We start from the raw sequence: 17,492 nt of genomic DNA, 5'->3' as shown, positions 1-17,492 counted from the left end.
GGACAATACTATCCCATTTTGGAAACGTTACATGGACAATACTATCCCATTTTGGAAACGTTACATGTCCAATACTATCCCATTTTGGAAACGTTACATGTACAATACTATCCCATTTTGAAACGTTACATGTCCAATACTATCCCATTTTGAAACGTTACATGTCCAATACTATCCCATTTTGAAACGTTACATGTACAATACTATCCCATTTTGGAAACGTTACATGTACAATACTATCCCATTTTGGAAACGTTACATGTACAATACTATCCCATTTTGGAAACGTTACATGTACAATACTATCCCATTTTGGAAACGTTACATGTCCGCCCCCTTGTGGAGGGAAATGAATATCTTAGATGGTAGCTGTAGATGGGATTCAAATGCATAATGGTATTAATACAGTGTCTAGACTACCTCTTTTGTATAAATCCCCTTCAGAATCCAAATACAGTATTGCCACTCAGCAAAGTTTTGGTCAAAGTTTGATAAAATGTTGAACAATTTGTGTACAAAGATATCTTGAAATGTGATATTAGGCCTGTATGGCAGTACTGTTACTGTATGGCAGTACTGTATTGGCTAGTGCTTTCTCCAATATGTTCTTCTATTTTACATTGTATGTCGATGCCATTTATCTTTCAATATTTATTTAATATATATATATATTAATGCTTGTAAGACTATTCTTTGACACATTTTCTCTTCCTTTGAAATTCTTATAGGACAGATCATGGACACAATGCAATTGGGATCAAGAAGAAGGTACAGATATGTTGTAGGACAGCTGCATTTGAAGTGTACATTTAACCTACATAGCAGTCAATACAAACTGAAATCTGTTAGCATACAAATGTGTGCAAATTATCTTCTCAGAAATTAATCAAGTCTATGGAATAGATATAGACAAAAAGAGAATAAGGACTAGCATAGGTAGAGAGGCGAGGGGTGAGGACATCATCCTGCAATTTTGGCAGTCCAGATCTCTGAGAGGAACTACAGATCTCTAGGAGGAACTACATATCTCTAGGAGGAACTACAGATCTCTGAGAGGAACTATAGATCTCTGAGAGGAACTACAGATCTCTGAGAGGAACTATAGATCTCTGAGAGGAACTATAGATCTCTGAGAGGAACTATAGATCTCTGAGAGGAACTATAGATCTCTGAGAGGAACTATAGATCTCTGAGAGGAACTATAGATCTCTGAGAGGAACTATAGATCTCTGAGAGGAACTATAGATCTCTGTGAGGAACTATAGATCTCTAGGAGGAACTATAGATCTCTGTGAGGAACTATAGATCTCTGTGAGGAACTATAGATCTCTGTGAGGAACTATAGATCTCTGTGAGGAACTATAGATCTCTAGGAGGAACTATAGATCTCTAGGAGGAACTACAGATCTCTGTGAGGAACTATAGATCTCTAGGAGGAACTATAGATCTCTGTGAGGAACTATAGATCTCTAGGAGGAACTATAGATCTCTGTGAGGAACTATAGATCTCTAGGAGGAACTATAGATCTCTGTGAGGAACTATAGATCTCTAGGAGGAACTACAGATCTCTGTGAGGAACTATAGATCTCTAGGAGGAACTATAGATCTCTGTGAGGAACTATAGATCTCTAGGAGGAACTATAGATCTCTGTGAGGAACTATAGATCTCTAGGAGGAACTATAGATCTCTGTGAGGAACTATAGATCTCTAGGAGGAACTATAGATCTCTGTGAGGAACTATAGATCTCTAGGAGGAACTATAGATCTCCGTGTTACTATCCAAACATCAGATTAAGACTCAGTCACACAACTCTCATATCACAGTCACACAATGCTATTCCCAAACATACCTACACAATTAGTTGTTTTTCAACAATATTTTAACCTGCAGGAATATTTCCATCTCATGGTTAGTTCCTATGATAATGCAACTCATATATTTACATATTTCAATACTTCTAAAATGGGGTCCAGGTTTAAAACAATTACAGGTTTAAAACAATTACAGGTGCACCTTACTAGCTTATACTATATCATAAATGGTCTTAACTAGAATCTGTGTTTACTAGTTTTCATCCAGTTCACAAAGATAGCTGACTCAGCCTCAGAGCCTCTTAAAACTATGTTCGAGATGTGGTATCCACTCAGATCAAAGGTGGGTCCATCTGCGTCGTTCCCGAAGTGTCGTCTCCCAAGATTGAGGGATCCCTCATGCTCAATTTACCCAGGTCGTCAGGAGTGGTCACCAATTCATATTCCCATTGCCAAATGTGGTTGTTAATTTCTTTAATATCAAATGAGGAGACAAACTTGTCACACAAGTCAGAGTTATTCTTAAACTAAATCTTTATTCACCTATAAGGGAGCAGGTCAATACAACGCACGAATATAAAGTGAATAAATTGAGTGTTCTACAATAATGATGGCTGGTCGACGAATCACCCCCAGATGATTCATTGAGAGATGAATCACCCCCAGATGATTCACTGAGAGATGAATCACCCCCAGATGATTCGTTAAGAGCCATGAGACAAAAGTACAAAGGTCTTTTACAGCCAAGATACACCCCTTTTAACCTACATGATGAACAACAGATGTATAGAACGGGTCACAAGGTTAAGATTTGTATGAAAGATACAATTCTCAGCCTACAGTATCTGCTGTAAAAACAGTACTCATTGTGTAGAGACCAGGGTCTGGCCCTAGGGTCATCTCTTCCTGGTACCATATAGAACAGAAACATTAACTCATGCTCTGGAATGCGGTCTCTTTAGGTTTTATCACCCAAAAGACATTGTAAATCTCCTGTCAGTGTCCTGTCAAATCTCCCAGAGGCCCATCCTCAGTAGAACACACAGACACAATAGTTATAATCACCCTCTATTCTGTTGCATAAAACAACCATTTGATGCAATAAAAGTATTATGACAATGTTGCAGATTTGCTCTCAGTGTCCACTGAAAGTTGACTAGTAACAACAACTGGGACCTAAAAGACACCCACCATGAGACCCACTAAATCTGCCCAAGAAGAGGAAAACAAAAGAAAAACCCACACCAAACTTAAAGACAGGAAGCAAACCAAAAAGGTGGAGCAACTAAAGGTGTTGACTCTTGTTAGGTTTGAACTGGCTATTTGTATGCATAACTTATATAATATACCGGGGAAGCTATGTTACAATGCTAAGTACATAAACTACGAGTAAATCAACTGTTGAAGACAAGAGCTAAATCAGAAGTCACTATGTGCTGACTATTTTCTTCTGTTAACAGAAACGAACTGTCGCAACATTAACATGGTGAACCCCGACGGTCTGGTATATAGGACGTTTACTTCGGGAACGGTCTGCTTTACAAATTGTCCGGGCTACTAAAAACACGTAAGCAGACACCTATTGTTATAATAACTAAAGATCTGCATATTGGCTTTAACCAAATTAATTTTGTGAAGCACCTGTCGATGTAAGTGAACAAAATTATGAATTATTATGAGTAGATAAGAAATTGGATAGTCACCATTGTGAAATGCAAACCTGTGGTAGATGTGTTGTTATTAATGGTACCTTAGGTTAGGTTCAGGGAGAATACTGAAATCTATCGGCGAGATTCGTAAGGAAGGATCCGATTGGGTTCGATGATATAGGGATTTTGAAGTTTTGTTTTCTGAGTTTTAATTAAACACGTTAAATTATTTTGATAGGGAATGTTCTGGGAAATTGAGATACAAAATGTAGATAAAGTTACTAGCTTCATTTGTCTAATATAGTAAGAAACACGGTTCTGAAAAAGGGGGGTATGACTTTTTGACCCCTCTGGTGACTTTTCCTTGTGTGGTCTGATCAGCCGCAATGAAAAGCCATTTGGATGGTGAATTTAGGGTCATTTGTGATACTGACTTTAAGGAAATTTGGAGAACTGACAATTATGATGGAGTTAAAGTTCTTGGACACAAGTGATAATTTGAACCAATGAAAAGACAGAATGACAACAAGGGTATAATACATTTTCTTAGTGGAGTAGTTCAGATTAATAAGCAAGAGTACTTTTTACATTATCTAGATAAGTTTATTTTCCCTTAGGAAGTCAGCTGTGGTTGTATTTAGTGGAAGAGATTTAACACAACAAGACTGTGGAATTAATATAATAGTATTATTATATTTTGTTGTTGAATAAGTTTAATAATGGTAGACTTGTGTCAAGTATCAGGATATATTCTAAGCCAACGGGACAGGAATATATGACATCTGTAGGTGATCCAGGATCATTGAGGGTATCGAGATACATTTAAGTAGCTATGGAATAAGACAATGAGACCTCTAGTACTCCCCTGCACTGCTGAGACCTTGATGGGTTGGAAGTAGCAGGAGGAGGAGAGCATAAGCAAGGAAGAGAAGATAAAAGGGACACAGAAGAATTAGATAACGGTTAGTGAGTGGAGACCAGCATAGTTAAATTATAAACAGGTGAGGACAGAAATAACACTGGGAGAGACAGAAAAGACATAAGAATAGAAGATAGAAGGATAATTTAGTTAGGTTCATTTAGTTAGGATATTAATACATGGAGAGACTATCGGCTCCATAGGCATGTATTATAGTTTTGATTTTAAGGTTATGTTTGGTAAATTCTATAAGGAGAGATATTACAATTTACACACACAAGCACATAGGCATTTAAAACCACACAAAGCAGCACAGATAAATCTTAAGACACTTGATAGAGAATTGTTACAGGGTAGCTAAGGAGGAATTCCCCAGGGAGAATTGGACATGTGGAAAGTAAAAGGGGGCAATCCTACAAGAGAAGGGCTGACATAAGGATAATTTACTAACCTTACCAAAGACATTGTTAAGAAATGCAGCAAAATGTATACATGGCTTGAGCCATGTATAAAAAGGGGGAGTATAGTAGAGCGGCGATAGAACAGGTTAGAATAATTACTTGAATCAAATCAAATCACATTTTATTTATATAGCCCTTCGTACATCAGCTGAAATCTCAAAGTGCTGTACAGAAACCCAGCCTAAAACCCCAAACAGCAAGCAATGCATGTGAAAGAGGCACGGTGGCTAGGAAAAACTCCCAAGGAAAAACTCCTGAGAAAGGCCAAAAACCTAGGAAGAAACCTAGAGAGGAACCAGGCTATGAGGGGTGGCCAGTCCTCTTCTGGCTGTGCCGGGTGGATATTATAACAGAACATGGTCAAGATGTTAAAATGTTCATAAATGACCAGCATGGTCAAATAATAATAATCATAGTAGTTGTCGAGGGTGCAACAAGCACGTCCGGTGAACAGGTCAGGGTTCCATAGCCGCAGGCAGAACAGTTGAAACTGGAGCAGCAGCACAGCCAGGTGGACTGGGGACAGCAAGGAGTCATCATGCCAGGTAGTCCTGAGGCATGGTCCTAGGGCTCAGGTCCTCCGAGAGAAAGAAAGAAAGAGAGAAAGAGAGAATTAGAGAGAGCATATTTACATTCACACAGGACACCGGATAAGACAAGAGAATACTCCAGATGTAACAGACTGACCCTAGCCCCCCGACACATAAACTACTGCAGCATAAATACTGGAGGCTGAGACAGGAGGGATCAGAAGACACTGTGGCCCCATCCGATGATACCCCCGGACAGGGCCAAACAGGCAGGATATAACCCCACCCACTTTGCCAAAGCACAGCCCCCACACCACTAGAGGGATATCTACAACCACCAACTTACCGTCCGTCAACCATTCGAGACCCCTCCCACAGTCCCCCCTCAGGAAGAAAAATGAAAAATAAAAAATACAGTTAATTCCATTCCCCACCCCCAAGAACCCCCCAATGCACCAACAACCAAGAGATGAACTAAAGAGGAAAAAGGAAAAGACAGAAGAAAACAGCAAACAACAATAAAACAAAATAATACATTTAAAACAAAGGACATCAAGGACAACTGAAATCATAACAGCAATGCCAACTGTATATGTTTGTGTGCATGTCTGGCACTATTACATGTATGTGTGTGTTCTTGTATGTGTTTATTTGAATGAGAGTGTGTGTATATGCATGTGTTCCAACACCTGCACGGCATCAGCCTCAGGAAAACCGGCATTAGTTGTAAAAACACTGCCACTTAGTGTCATTCAAATGTACTTTTATTATGTTTTATTTAGACTTTTTTTTCAACTTTTACTTTTATCTACTATCATCTATATACCATGAGGTAGTCACCTGGAATGCATTTCAATTTACAGGCGTGTCTTGTTAAATGTTAATTTGCGGAATTTCTTTCTTTCTTAATGCGTTTGAGCCAATCAGTTGTGTTGTGACAATGTAGGGGTGGTATACAGAAGATAGCCCTATTTGTCTCTATTATGGCAAGAACAGCTCAAATAAGCAAAAAGAAATGACAGCTCATCATTACTTTAACACATGAAGGTCAGTCAATGCAGAAACTTTCAAGAACTTTGAAAGATTCTTCAAGTGCAGTCGCAAAAACCATCCATCGCTATGATGAAGCTGGCTCTCATGAGGACCGCCACAGGAAAGGAAGACCCAGAGTTACCTCTGCTGCAGAAGATAAGTTCATTAGAGTTAACTGTGAAGACAACACAACTATGCCTATGAGATGGTTTGGGATGAATCGGACCGCAGAGTGAAGGAAATGCAGCCAACAAGTGCTCAGCATATGTGGGAACTCTTTCAAGACTGTTGGAAAAGCATTTCAGGTGAAGCTTGTTGAGGGAATGCAAAGAGTGTGAAAAGCTGTCATCAAGGCAAAGGGTGGCTACTTTGAAGGATTTCAAATATAAAATATATTTTATGTTTAACACTTTTTTGGTTACTACATGATTCCATATGAGTTATTTCATAGTTTTGATGTCTCCACTATTATTCTACAATGTAGACAATAGTTAAAATAAAGAAAAAACATTGAATTTGTAGGTGTGTCCAAACAATTGACCGGTACTGTATATGCATTGTGGAGGAGAACTGGTCCTAGATCTGTACAAAGGCATAACATCTACAGCAGGAACAACTGTCTGTGTTAAAAAGGCCCAGCTGGATTGAACTGAGCTATTTAAAATGACATATTTGAATGTCAAATGATTTGTTCTGTTTGTCAATACAAGACAGGGTCTGTGGAGGCTTGGTCTATTAGTGGTAGATTTGGGGGAGAGTTTGACATGTCAGTTGGAATAGTACTAGATTTTTGGAGGGACCCTTGTCCCTACAGCCAATCAGTGAGCAGCATCCCTTCCCCCACATCTCAGGCAGTTCTGTTACAACACTTCCCCTGCTTTCCTCAACAATGGAAAAGCCCACTGAGCTAAAGCCTTGCCATTTCAGATCTTTTTTAAAAGATTGGGGAATTTCTTACAATTAGGAAATAATATGTCATGTTTTACTCATACCTCAGCCAGCATTGTGAATGGTTAGGAAATAATATGTCATGTTTTACTCGTACCTCAGCCAGCATTGTGAATGGTTAGGAAATAATATGTCATGTTTTACTCGTACCTCAGCCAGCATTATGAATGGTGTCTGATGCAGTGACAAATTAGACCATGGCAGTAAATCTAATACTTAGGTGTTTTTAGTCTGGGGTGGTTCAGTGGTTATAAGTTACTGACCTTGGAATACATTTCTGGTCATGCTGGCAGGGTCTGAAACAAACCCAATGTCCACCTGGTACACTGACAGGGTCTGAGTCAAACCCAATGTCCACCTGGCACACTGGCAGGGTCTGAATCAACCCAATGTTATAAGGGGAGGGAAGATTGGTCAAGAGGGTGATTATTGTTGTTCTACTGCCTGATTGTTATGCAACAACACTGTTTACAAAAGCTTTGGTAAATCAGCACAACAGTTTTCAGCTGTGCTAACATAATTGCAAAAAGGTTTTCTAATGATCAATTAGCCTTTTAAAATGCTAAACTTGGATTAGCTAACACAACGTGCCATTGGAACACAGGAGTGATGGTTGCTGATAATGGGCCTCTGTATGCCGATGTAGATATTTCATAAAAAATCTGCTGTTTCCAGCTAAAACAGTAATTTACAACATTAACAATGTCTACACTGTATTTCTGATCAATTTGATGTTATTTTAATGGACAAAAAATGTGATTTTCTTTCAAAAACAAGGACATTTCCAAGTGACCCCAAACTTTTGTACGGTAGTTTACATCTACATGATGTATTGCTACACCATGTAGGAGCAGTATAGACCTAGTCTGTTCATTATATACATCTACATGATGTATTGTTACACCATGTAGGAGCAGCATAGACCTAGTCTGTTCATTATATACATCTACATGATGTATTGTTACACCATGTAGGAGCAGTATAGACCTAGTCTGTTCATTATATACATCTACATGATGTATTGTTACACCATGTAGGAGCAGCATAGACCTAGTCTGTTCATTATATACATCTACATGATGTATTGTTACACCATGTAGCAGCAGTATAGACCTAGTCTGTTCATTATATACATCTACATGATGTATTGTTACACCATGTAGGATCAGTATAGACCTAGTATGTTCATTATATACATCTACATGATGTATTGCTACACCATGTAGGAGCAGTATAGACCTAGTCTGTTCATTATATACATCTACATGATGTATTGTTACACCATGTAGGAGCAGTATAGACCGACAGTAGCTGGCTACTTATTTATATGTTGTTTGACAGAATGAAACTGTCTTAAATGTGCTGTAATAAACATGTTTTATTCGCACTAATCAATCAACACATTCCTGTCTTTGTATGTCTCAATATAATAGTATTATTTAATTAAATCCATGTAAAATAATCTTTGTCTGAATATAAAATCTGATCCTCAACTGCGTTTCCCTCCAGTCAGCAGACGGCGATGTGCGTCTTTCAGGCGATGCTGCAGCGTGACGTATAATCTAGTGGACGGTTCTTCATAAACAGCTCGTCAACCACCTCGGTAGCTTGCTAGCCAACATAGCCGAAAGATTCAAGCTATTTATACGCTTTCGGTCTATATTATCTACTGTGTTTTAGACACACTTCTGTCGGATCTACTTGTTAACTTATTTAATTTAATATTACGTTATTTTGTATTAGTCAGATATAGTAGCTGGCTGGTTAAGTTAGCACTAGCCTAGTCGCTAATGATAGCTAGCTAGCTAACATCCCCGAACATGAGCTCCCTAAACTACTCCCCTCCTGTTAAAGAAGAGGAAGTCTGCTGGACGGAGAAAGAAGCTCAGGGGCTGAACATTGTCGTGAAAGAGGAGAAGGAAGAAGAAGATGTTACAGTAAAACAAGAAGTAGAAGGTGAGGCTGTTACTGTGAAAGAAGAAGAGAAAGAAGTTTCAGTGAAAGAAGAGGAAGACGCGTTCAGAGTAAAAGAAGAGGAGGAAGAGAAAGAGGAAGATGCAGTTTTTGGGGTGAAAGAGGAGGAGGGGGAGATGACTGTCACATTGGAAGAAGACGAGGAGGAAACTGGATATCTGGGCTCGGTTTCCCAAAGGCACGTTAAGGCATCCAATGGTTCTAACGATAAACCTGCCCTGATTAACACTAGTAAGTACTGTCTTAAAAACAGAGGCACAAACTCTGCAGTTGTTGAACTGATGTGTGGTGTTAAAGGGGAAATATGCAATAACTACATCCATTTTTTTACTTTTAAATTATTTATTTATAGCTATTGATTCTTGAAGAATATAACACATGCCTCATGAGCTTAGTTCAACTGTTGTACCCCATCAGAACCCCAAATAAGCTTTTTTTTACTCCAATGTTTAGAAACAATTTAAATGATAAACAAACACTGTAAACACTCAACATGGTTAAAACTATATTGTTGATATCATGTACAGTCAGTCCTTGCATCCATAGGTCTGTCTATGAATTTGAGAGTAGTTACATTTCTCCAACCCCATCCATCATCTTATAACCAAACTAGTGGTGGAATGACAGCTTTGTTGTTGTTTGAACTGCTGATTGATTGTTGTGTGGCTTGTTTAAAGGGGCAACCTAGGTTTTAAACAGAAACAAAATGGCTGCCCAGAGACTTGGTTTGGTAAACAGCTGAGGGATGGGGGAAGGAGAAATGTAACCACTCTCAAATTCATAGAGAAAGCTATTGTAGCAACCGTAACCCAACACCTAGCGACCTCGTCAAGAAGTTCAGACATCTTGGTGTAACAGTTATAAGGTGTTGGCTTGACAGTTGCTGGACCCAGGTTTGAGTTCAGCTCAGGGCTACCCCCTGAATTGACTACACTATGAATACAAGGACTGGCCATCCATAAGGTCAAAATGATAGTTTTAAACAAGATTTCAAGGCTATACAGTGCTTGTTTACAAACAGTGGTGTTTTTCAAGCTTATGTTTAGGTTTCTGATGGGGTAATACAGTTTAAACATTTGAGGCATTTATAAGTTCTATTCTTCAAGAATCAATGGTTATATAGTATAACTGCCAGTGTAGATTTCCTGTGGGGGTCAAATTGTTAGAGCTGTTGATAAGTCATTAGCTGTGTGAGAATACTCATACTAACCGTACAATCTGTGATGTTAATTGAGTATATAGTATGCTTATTGGTCATAGTGTGATGTTAGTATGCGAAAAGTTCCCGGATGTCGTACTAAATTCGCCAAAATATGACGTAAACACGCAGTACGTTAGGGCCCATAATGCAAATCGTTTTCAGATTTGAAGAAAATGGCGGAAAATATGCAGCCGAAGTCCACGAAAGCCGATACAAATTCATTGCTTTAACTAATTATGCCAAATGTTAAGAAAATGTTGAGCAATGTAATAAAGTAATGACTTTTCAAATAAGTTACCTTACACGTCATTTTGGCTGACAATGTGTTAGCATATTGTTACAGCAGTATGTACCAGTATGTTAACTAGCTACCTAACGTTAGTTGGCTACTTATACATCAAACTTGCCAGTATATTAGCTATATTCTATCTAACTAACTACCCAACGTTTATTGACTTGATTATACCCGTGATTCTTAGCTTACCTAAATGGTATAGTCGTTGTGCTTTCTCAATGGACATTCGGGTGCTTTCATAAACCTGCTCTGGCTATTTACTCTGATTTCAGAAAACTCGTCTGAGTACCAGAGAGCAGAATAATGAATTTACTAGCGCTCATCACCTGTTGAATATGTCCAGGTGTCAGTAAACGTAGGCCAAAAAATGCGTAATTTAAATGTTTTCCAGCAGCACAGTTACAGTCACTCTGGATAACATGAAAACTGCCTAACCAGCTCTGCTAGGGAGAGGAAAATGGTCAGAGTCTCATTTGTGTCTGGAAGTAGCTAGCAAGCTAAGGTCAGAACGGTCAAATCAACCCAACTCCTCGGCCGGAGCGGCCAGTGGCTCTGAGAGCGAAACGGGCTGAATTTACAAACTGACAACGGGCTGAATTTATGAAGCACTCTGGTATTCAAGATTGAATTAAAAAACACCTGAAGTTGTAAAATGTCTAACTAGTAATGTGTTATGTTAACTAGCTAGCAAGAGGTTGCATAGCAACAGCATAAACTTCCAGTAGACAGGAGAAGAGGGCTCAACTGAAGGGATACGGTTCGGTTACAGTTTACTACAATTAACTAATAGCATATACTCATTAAGTATGTAGTTACAGTATACTACAATTAAACTCTCTTGGGCAGGTAGGACGCTACTGTCCCACTCGCCAACAGCCAGTGAAATAGCAGGGCGCCAAGTTCAAAACAACAAAAATCTCATAATTCAAATTTCTCAAACATACAACTTTTTTACACCATTTTAAAGATAAACTTCTCGTTAATCCGACCACATTGTCCGATTTCAAAAAGGCTTTACGGTGAAAGCATTAGATTATGTTAGGACAGCACCTAGACAACAAAAACCACACAGCCATTTTCCAAGCAAGGAGAGGCATCACAAAAAACAGAAATACAGCTAAAATTAATCACTAACCTTTGATGATCTTCATCAGATGGCACTCATAGGACTTCATGTTACACAATACATGTATGTTTTGCTCGATAAAGTTCATATTTATATAAAAAAAAAACATTTTACATTGGCGTGTAATGTTCAGAAATGTTTTGCCTCCCAAAACTTCTGGTGAATGAGCACATCAATTTACAGAAATACTTACCATAAACGTTGACAAAATATACAACTGTTATTCAAAGAATTATAGATACACTTCTCCTTAATGCAACTGCTTTGTCAGATTTCAAAAAAACTTTACAGCGAAAACACACTTTGCAATAATCTGAGTACGGCGCTCGGTCAGGAAACCAAACCCGCCATTTTGTGGAGTCAACAAAACTCAGAAAAAGCATTATAAATATTCACTTACCTTTGATGATCTTCATTGGAATGCACTCCCAGGAATCCCAGTTCCACAATAAATGTTCATCTGTTTCGATAAAGTCCATATATATGTCCAAATACCTCCTTTTTGTTCGGTCGAGTAATCCAAAGGCACTGTTCAGACAAAGTCAAAAAAGTTATTACAGTTCGTAGAAACATGGCAAACGATGTATAGAATCAATCTTTAGGATGTTTTTATCATAAATCTTCCATAATATTCCAACCGTCCTTTGTCTTCAAAAAAGAAAAGGAACACAGCTAACTCTCACTGGAGCGTGCCACTGAGCTCATGTCATTTTCTCAGTCATCTGATTCCAAGACCTCTTATTCTCTCCCCATTCACAGTAGAAGCATGAAACAACGTTCTAAAGACTGTTGACATCTAGTGGAAGCCTTAGGAAGTGCAAAATGACCCCACAGACACTGTTTACTTGATAGGCAATCACTTGAAAAACTACAAACCTCAGATTTCCACACTTCCTGGTTGGATTTTTCTCTGGTTTTTGCCTGCCATATGAGTTCTGTTATACTCACAGACATCGTTCAAACAGTTTTAGAAACGTCAGTGTTTTCTATCCAAATCTACTAATAATATGCATATCCTACATTCTGGTCCTGAGTAGCAGGCAGTTTACTACGGGCACACTTTTCATCCGGACGTCAAAATACTTCCCTATCCCAAAGAAGTTTTAACAATCCTCCAAACGAGCTTCAATGCCATACAACACTCCACCCGTGGCCTCCAACTGCTCTTAAACGCTAGTAGAACTAAATGTATGCTCTTCAACCGATCGCTGCCCGCACCCGCCCGTCCAGCATAACTACTCTGGACGTTTCTGACTTAGAATATGTGGACAACTATAAATACCTAGGTGTCTGGCTAGACTGTAAACTCTCCTTCCAGGCTAATATTAAGCATTTCCAATCCAAAATTAAATCTAGAATCGGCTTCCTATTTCGCAACAAAGCCTCTTTCACTCACGCTGCCAAACATACCCTCGTAAAACTGACTATCCTACCGATCCTTGACTTCGGCAATGTCATTTTCAAAATAGCCTCCAACACTACTCAGCAAACTGGATGCAGTCTAACACAGTGCCATCCGTTTTGTCACCAAAGCCCCATATAGCACCCACCACTGGGACCTGTGTGCTCTCGTCGGCTGGCCCTCGCTACATATTCGTCGCCAAACCCACTGGCCCCAGGTCATCTATAAGTCTTTGCTTAACTCAGCTCACTGGTCACCATAGCAACACCCACCCATAGCACGCGCTCCAGAAGGTATATCTCACTGGTCGTCCCCAAGCCAACACCTACTTTGGCAGCAGAGAACTGGCAGGAAATGCGGCCAATCACTGGAACGAATTGCAAACATTTCTGAAGTTGGAAACTTATCTCCCTCATTAACTTTAAGCATCAGCTATCTGAGCAGCTTACCGATCGCTGCAGCTGTACACAGCCCATCTGTAAATAGCCCATCCAATTACCTACCTCATCCCCATGTTTTTATTTACTTTTTTTGCTCTTTTGCACACCAGTATTTCTACTTGCACATCATCTGCACATCTATCACTCCAGTGTTAATTTGTTAAATTGTAATTACTCTTCTGCTGCTACTATGGCCTATTTATTGCCTTACCTCCGTACTCCATTTGCACACACTGTATATAGATTTTTCTATTGTGTTATTGACTGTACGTTTGTTTATCCCACGTGTAACTCTGTTGTTTTTGTCGCATCGCTTTGCTTTATCTTGGCCAGGTCGTAGTTGTAAATGAGAACTTGTTCTCAACTGGCCTACCTGGTTAAATAAATGTGAAATAAAAAAATAGAATCTTAACTTTATTGACAACAACCAAATGGATACTGTCATTAACGCGGTTCTTCAATAATTACACATAATTCTTAATACTGTAGCAAACATTTATATTAAACAGGACATTCAAACGAGCCTTACAATTATAATCCAAAGTAGTGTGAAATGTACTCATAAGCAACCTGGAAATGGAGGTTACTCCCCTGAGTTTCCCCCATTCACATTCAGAATACATTGTGAAAAACTAAAGTCTTTGCTCACCATTTTTGCTCCAGGCCGATATGGAATATCCATAACTACCGGTTTCCTCATTAGCAGGGAGGAGTTTCTGCAATCAAATTGCCCTCGTGCTGCAATTTTAAGCAAACACAGAAAGGGGCCTATATTGGAGACCAAAAGTCTTCTGGCACACTGTTTAGAGTTTCAACAACATGAATATCTTATTTCTAGCCTACAATCATCAATGTTACTACTAATGTGAAAACAAGACAAAATATGACTATTCTTGCTCATTTTAAGACAATTGTCAAATAATTTTAACATTCATTACAGACGTCAATTGTTGTATAACATAATGGCTACGCTGTTGGCATCACCTTTTACAGTGGATTTCTGCTGTTGTGGGCCTTTAATCATCTGTCTGACTTTGTTGTTCACACAGGAGAGATGCTTAACTATCGTAAATCCTCTGGGGAGCCTCAACAACCTCGTGATGCTGAAGAGGCAGAGAAGAGTCTCTCCAGATCAGAACACCTCAATAAACACCTGCAGAGATCCACAGGGAAGAGAACTCACTGCTGCTCTGACTGTGGGAAGAGATTCACTTCCCCATCAGGCATTAAAATTCATCAGAGAATCCACACAGGAGAGAAACCTTATATCTGTGATCAATGTGGGAAGACTTTTGGTCGATCTGAAAATCTGACAGTGCACCAGAGAATACACACAGGAGAGAAACCTTATAGCTGTGATCAATGTGGGAAGAGTTTTGGTGGATCTAGAGAGCTGACAGTGCACCAGAGAATACACACAGGAGAGAAACCTTATAGCTGTGATCAATGTGGGAAGAGTTTTACTACATCTAGCCATCTGACATTACACCAGAGAACACACACAGGAGAGAAACGTTATATCTGTGATCAATGTGGGAAGAGTTTTGGTCAATCTGGACAGCTGACAGTGCACCAGAGAACACACACAGGAGAGAAACCTTACAGCTGTGATCAATGTGGGAAGAGATATACTTTATCTGGCTCTCTGACTATACACCAGAGAACACACACAGGAGAGAAACCTTTTATCTGTGGTCAATGTGGGAAGAGTTTTGGTCGATCTGGCTCTCTGACTCTACACCAGAGAACACACACAGGAGAGAAATTGCATAGCTGTGGTCAATGTGGGAAGAGTTTTGCTGCATCTAGCACTCTGACTCGACACAAGAGAACACACACAGGAGAGAAACCTTATAGCTGTGGTCAATGTGGGAAGAGTTTTAATACATCTGGGAATCTGACTATACACCAGAGAACACACACAGGAGAGAAACCTTACAGCTGTGATCAATGTGGGAAGAGATATACTTTATCTGGCTCTCTGACTATACACCAGAGAACACACAAAGGAGAGAAATCTTATAACTGTGATCAATGTGGGAAGAGTTTTGGACAATCTGGCCTGCTGACTCAACACCAGAGAATACACACAGGAGATAAACCTTATAGCTGTGGTCAGTGTGGGAAGAGTTTTGTAAAATCTAGAGATCTGACAGTGCACCAGAGAATACACACAGGAGAGAAACCTTATAGCTGTGGTCAATGTGAGAAAAGTTTTGGTCAATCTAGCCATCTGACAGTGCACCAGAGAAGACACACAGGAGAGAAACCTTATAGCTGTACTCAATGTGGGAAGAGTTTTGTTCAATCTAGCCAGCTCACATTACACCAGAGAACACACACAGGAGAGAAACCTTATAGCTGTGGTCAATGTGGAAAGAGTTTTGCTGCATGTAGCATTCTGACTCTACACCAGAGAATACACACAGGAGAAAAATATTTTAGCTGTGGTCAATGTGGGAAGAGTTTTGTTCAATCTGGCCATCTGACTCGACACCAGAGAACACACACAGGAGAGAAAGCTTATAGCTGTGACTAGAGATAATCTGATAAAAGTACATACATGAAGGAGTTGTTTCATGATATCAATGAATTAATGTCACAATGTAGAATGTTTTAACATTGTAGTAGGAGTATTTTAATGATGTCACAATGTAGAAGCCTAAACGTTTGTCCCCTGTTCTATTGATTTCAACATGATATGGATATTAGCCTCAGGGGGAAAATCCAGGCTCTGAAATGGAAGAGTTACTATTTATGAGATTTAACAAAAAGTGACTAACAGGAAAATAGTTGTGTTATACTTACCATGTTGGTGATCCACTTGAATCAAAATGCAGCACTTCAAAATGTAGCTAGCTGTTTTCTACAAATTGTCCTCTAACCAGGGATGTACACATTATTCCCAGATTCCGTGTGGTTTTTGAGCTGTTAGTTTTAACAGGACGTGCAACCTCATCTCCCTCCTCTCGGCACAAATGATTTCAACATGATATCGATGAGTGATGACAAATAAGTGTTGTGTTCCTTTGTTTAGCGACCCCTACATTTAAATGCATCACTCCAAAATGTAGCTGACTTTCTTCTGCAGGTTGTCCTCTAACCAGTGAGGTAAAAGATATCTCCCATTTCCATGTGTTTTGTTTAGTTGTGTTAGTTTCAACAGCACGTACAACCTGATTTCCCCCCTAATCGATATCAGTGATTTATTGCTACTTGTCAAAACAACAGCGTTTTTGGTGCTTGTGCAGTTTATAAGGTGCTTGTTTTAAAAAATACAAGTAATATGATTATTGTGGCAGATGTTTGTGTACATCGCACATTTTATGTTTAGGTTTTCACTTTATCCCAAACTGTCTGCATATTGGTTATTGATTTGGACACGTTAAAACTGTGTTTTGACATTGGGCTATCCCACCTAGCAAAATGTAATTGAAAATACTTTGAAAATAAGACTATGCAACCAAATATTTCATATTTACATTTCATGTAACATTTAGTAATGATTATTATTATTATTAGCATGTAGTAAGGACAACTTGGTTGCTGATTGTCTCAAGGGTAGGCAGTCAAAATATTTGTGTTTTGCGTTTAACCAGTGTGTTACCATTTATCACAATTTATCTTGACACGTTTTTCCGTGTTGGATATTAGTTTTATCTCTTATTCTTATCTTATTAAACTGCACTGCTGTTTAGGGG

At 39.1% G+C, this 17,492-nt stretch overlaps 1 protein-coding gene across 1 annotated transcript; it reads left to right on the top strand.

The window, feature by feature from the left end:
• The first annotated feature begins 3,297 nt into the window (after positions 1–3,297).
• LOC115178630 (zinc finger protein 420-like) lies at positions 3,298–16,330 on the top strand. The gene is made up of 2 exons (XM_029739883.1): positions 3,298–3,318; positions 14,966–16,330. The coding sequence occupies exons 1-2, from the start codon at positions 3,298–3,300 to the stop codon at positions 16,328–16,330; spliced, it is 1,386 nt and encodes a 461-aa protein (XP_029595743.1).
• The last annotated feature ends 1,162 nt before the right edge of the window (positions 16,331–17,492 follow it).

The sequence above is a fragment of the Salmo trutta genome, chromosome 38, assembly GCF_901001165.1.
Source record: "Salmo trutta chromosome 38, fSalTru1.1, whole genome shotgun sequence".
Taxonomy (NCBI): Eukaryota; Metazoa; Chordata; class Actinopteri; order Salmoniformes; family Salmonidae; genus Salmo; species Salmo trutta.
This window is presented reverse-complemented; position numbering and strand designations above follow the sequence as displayed.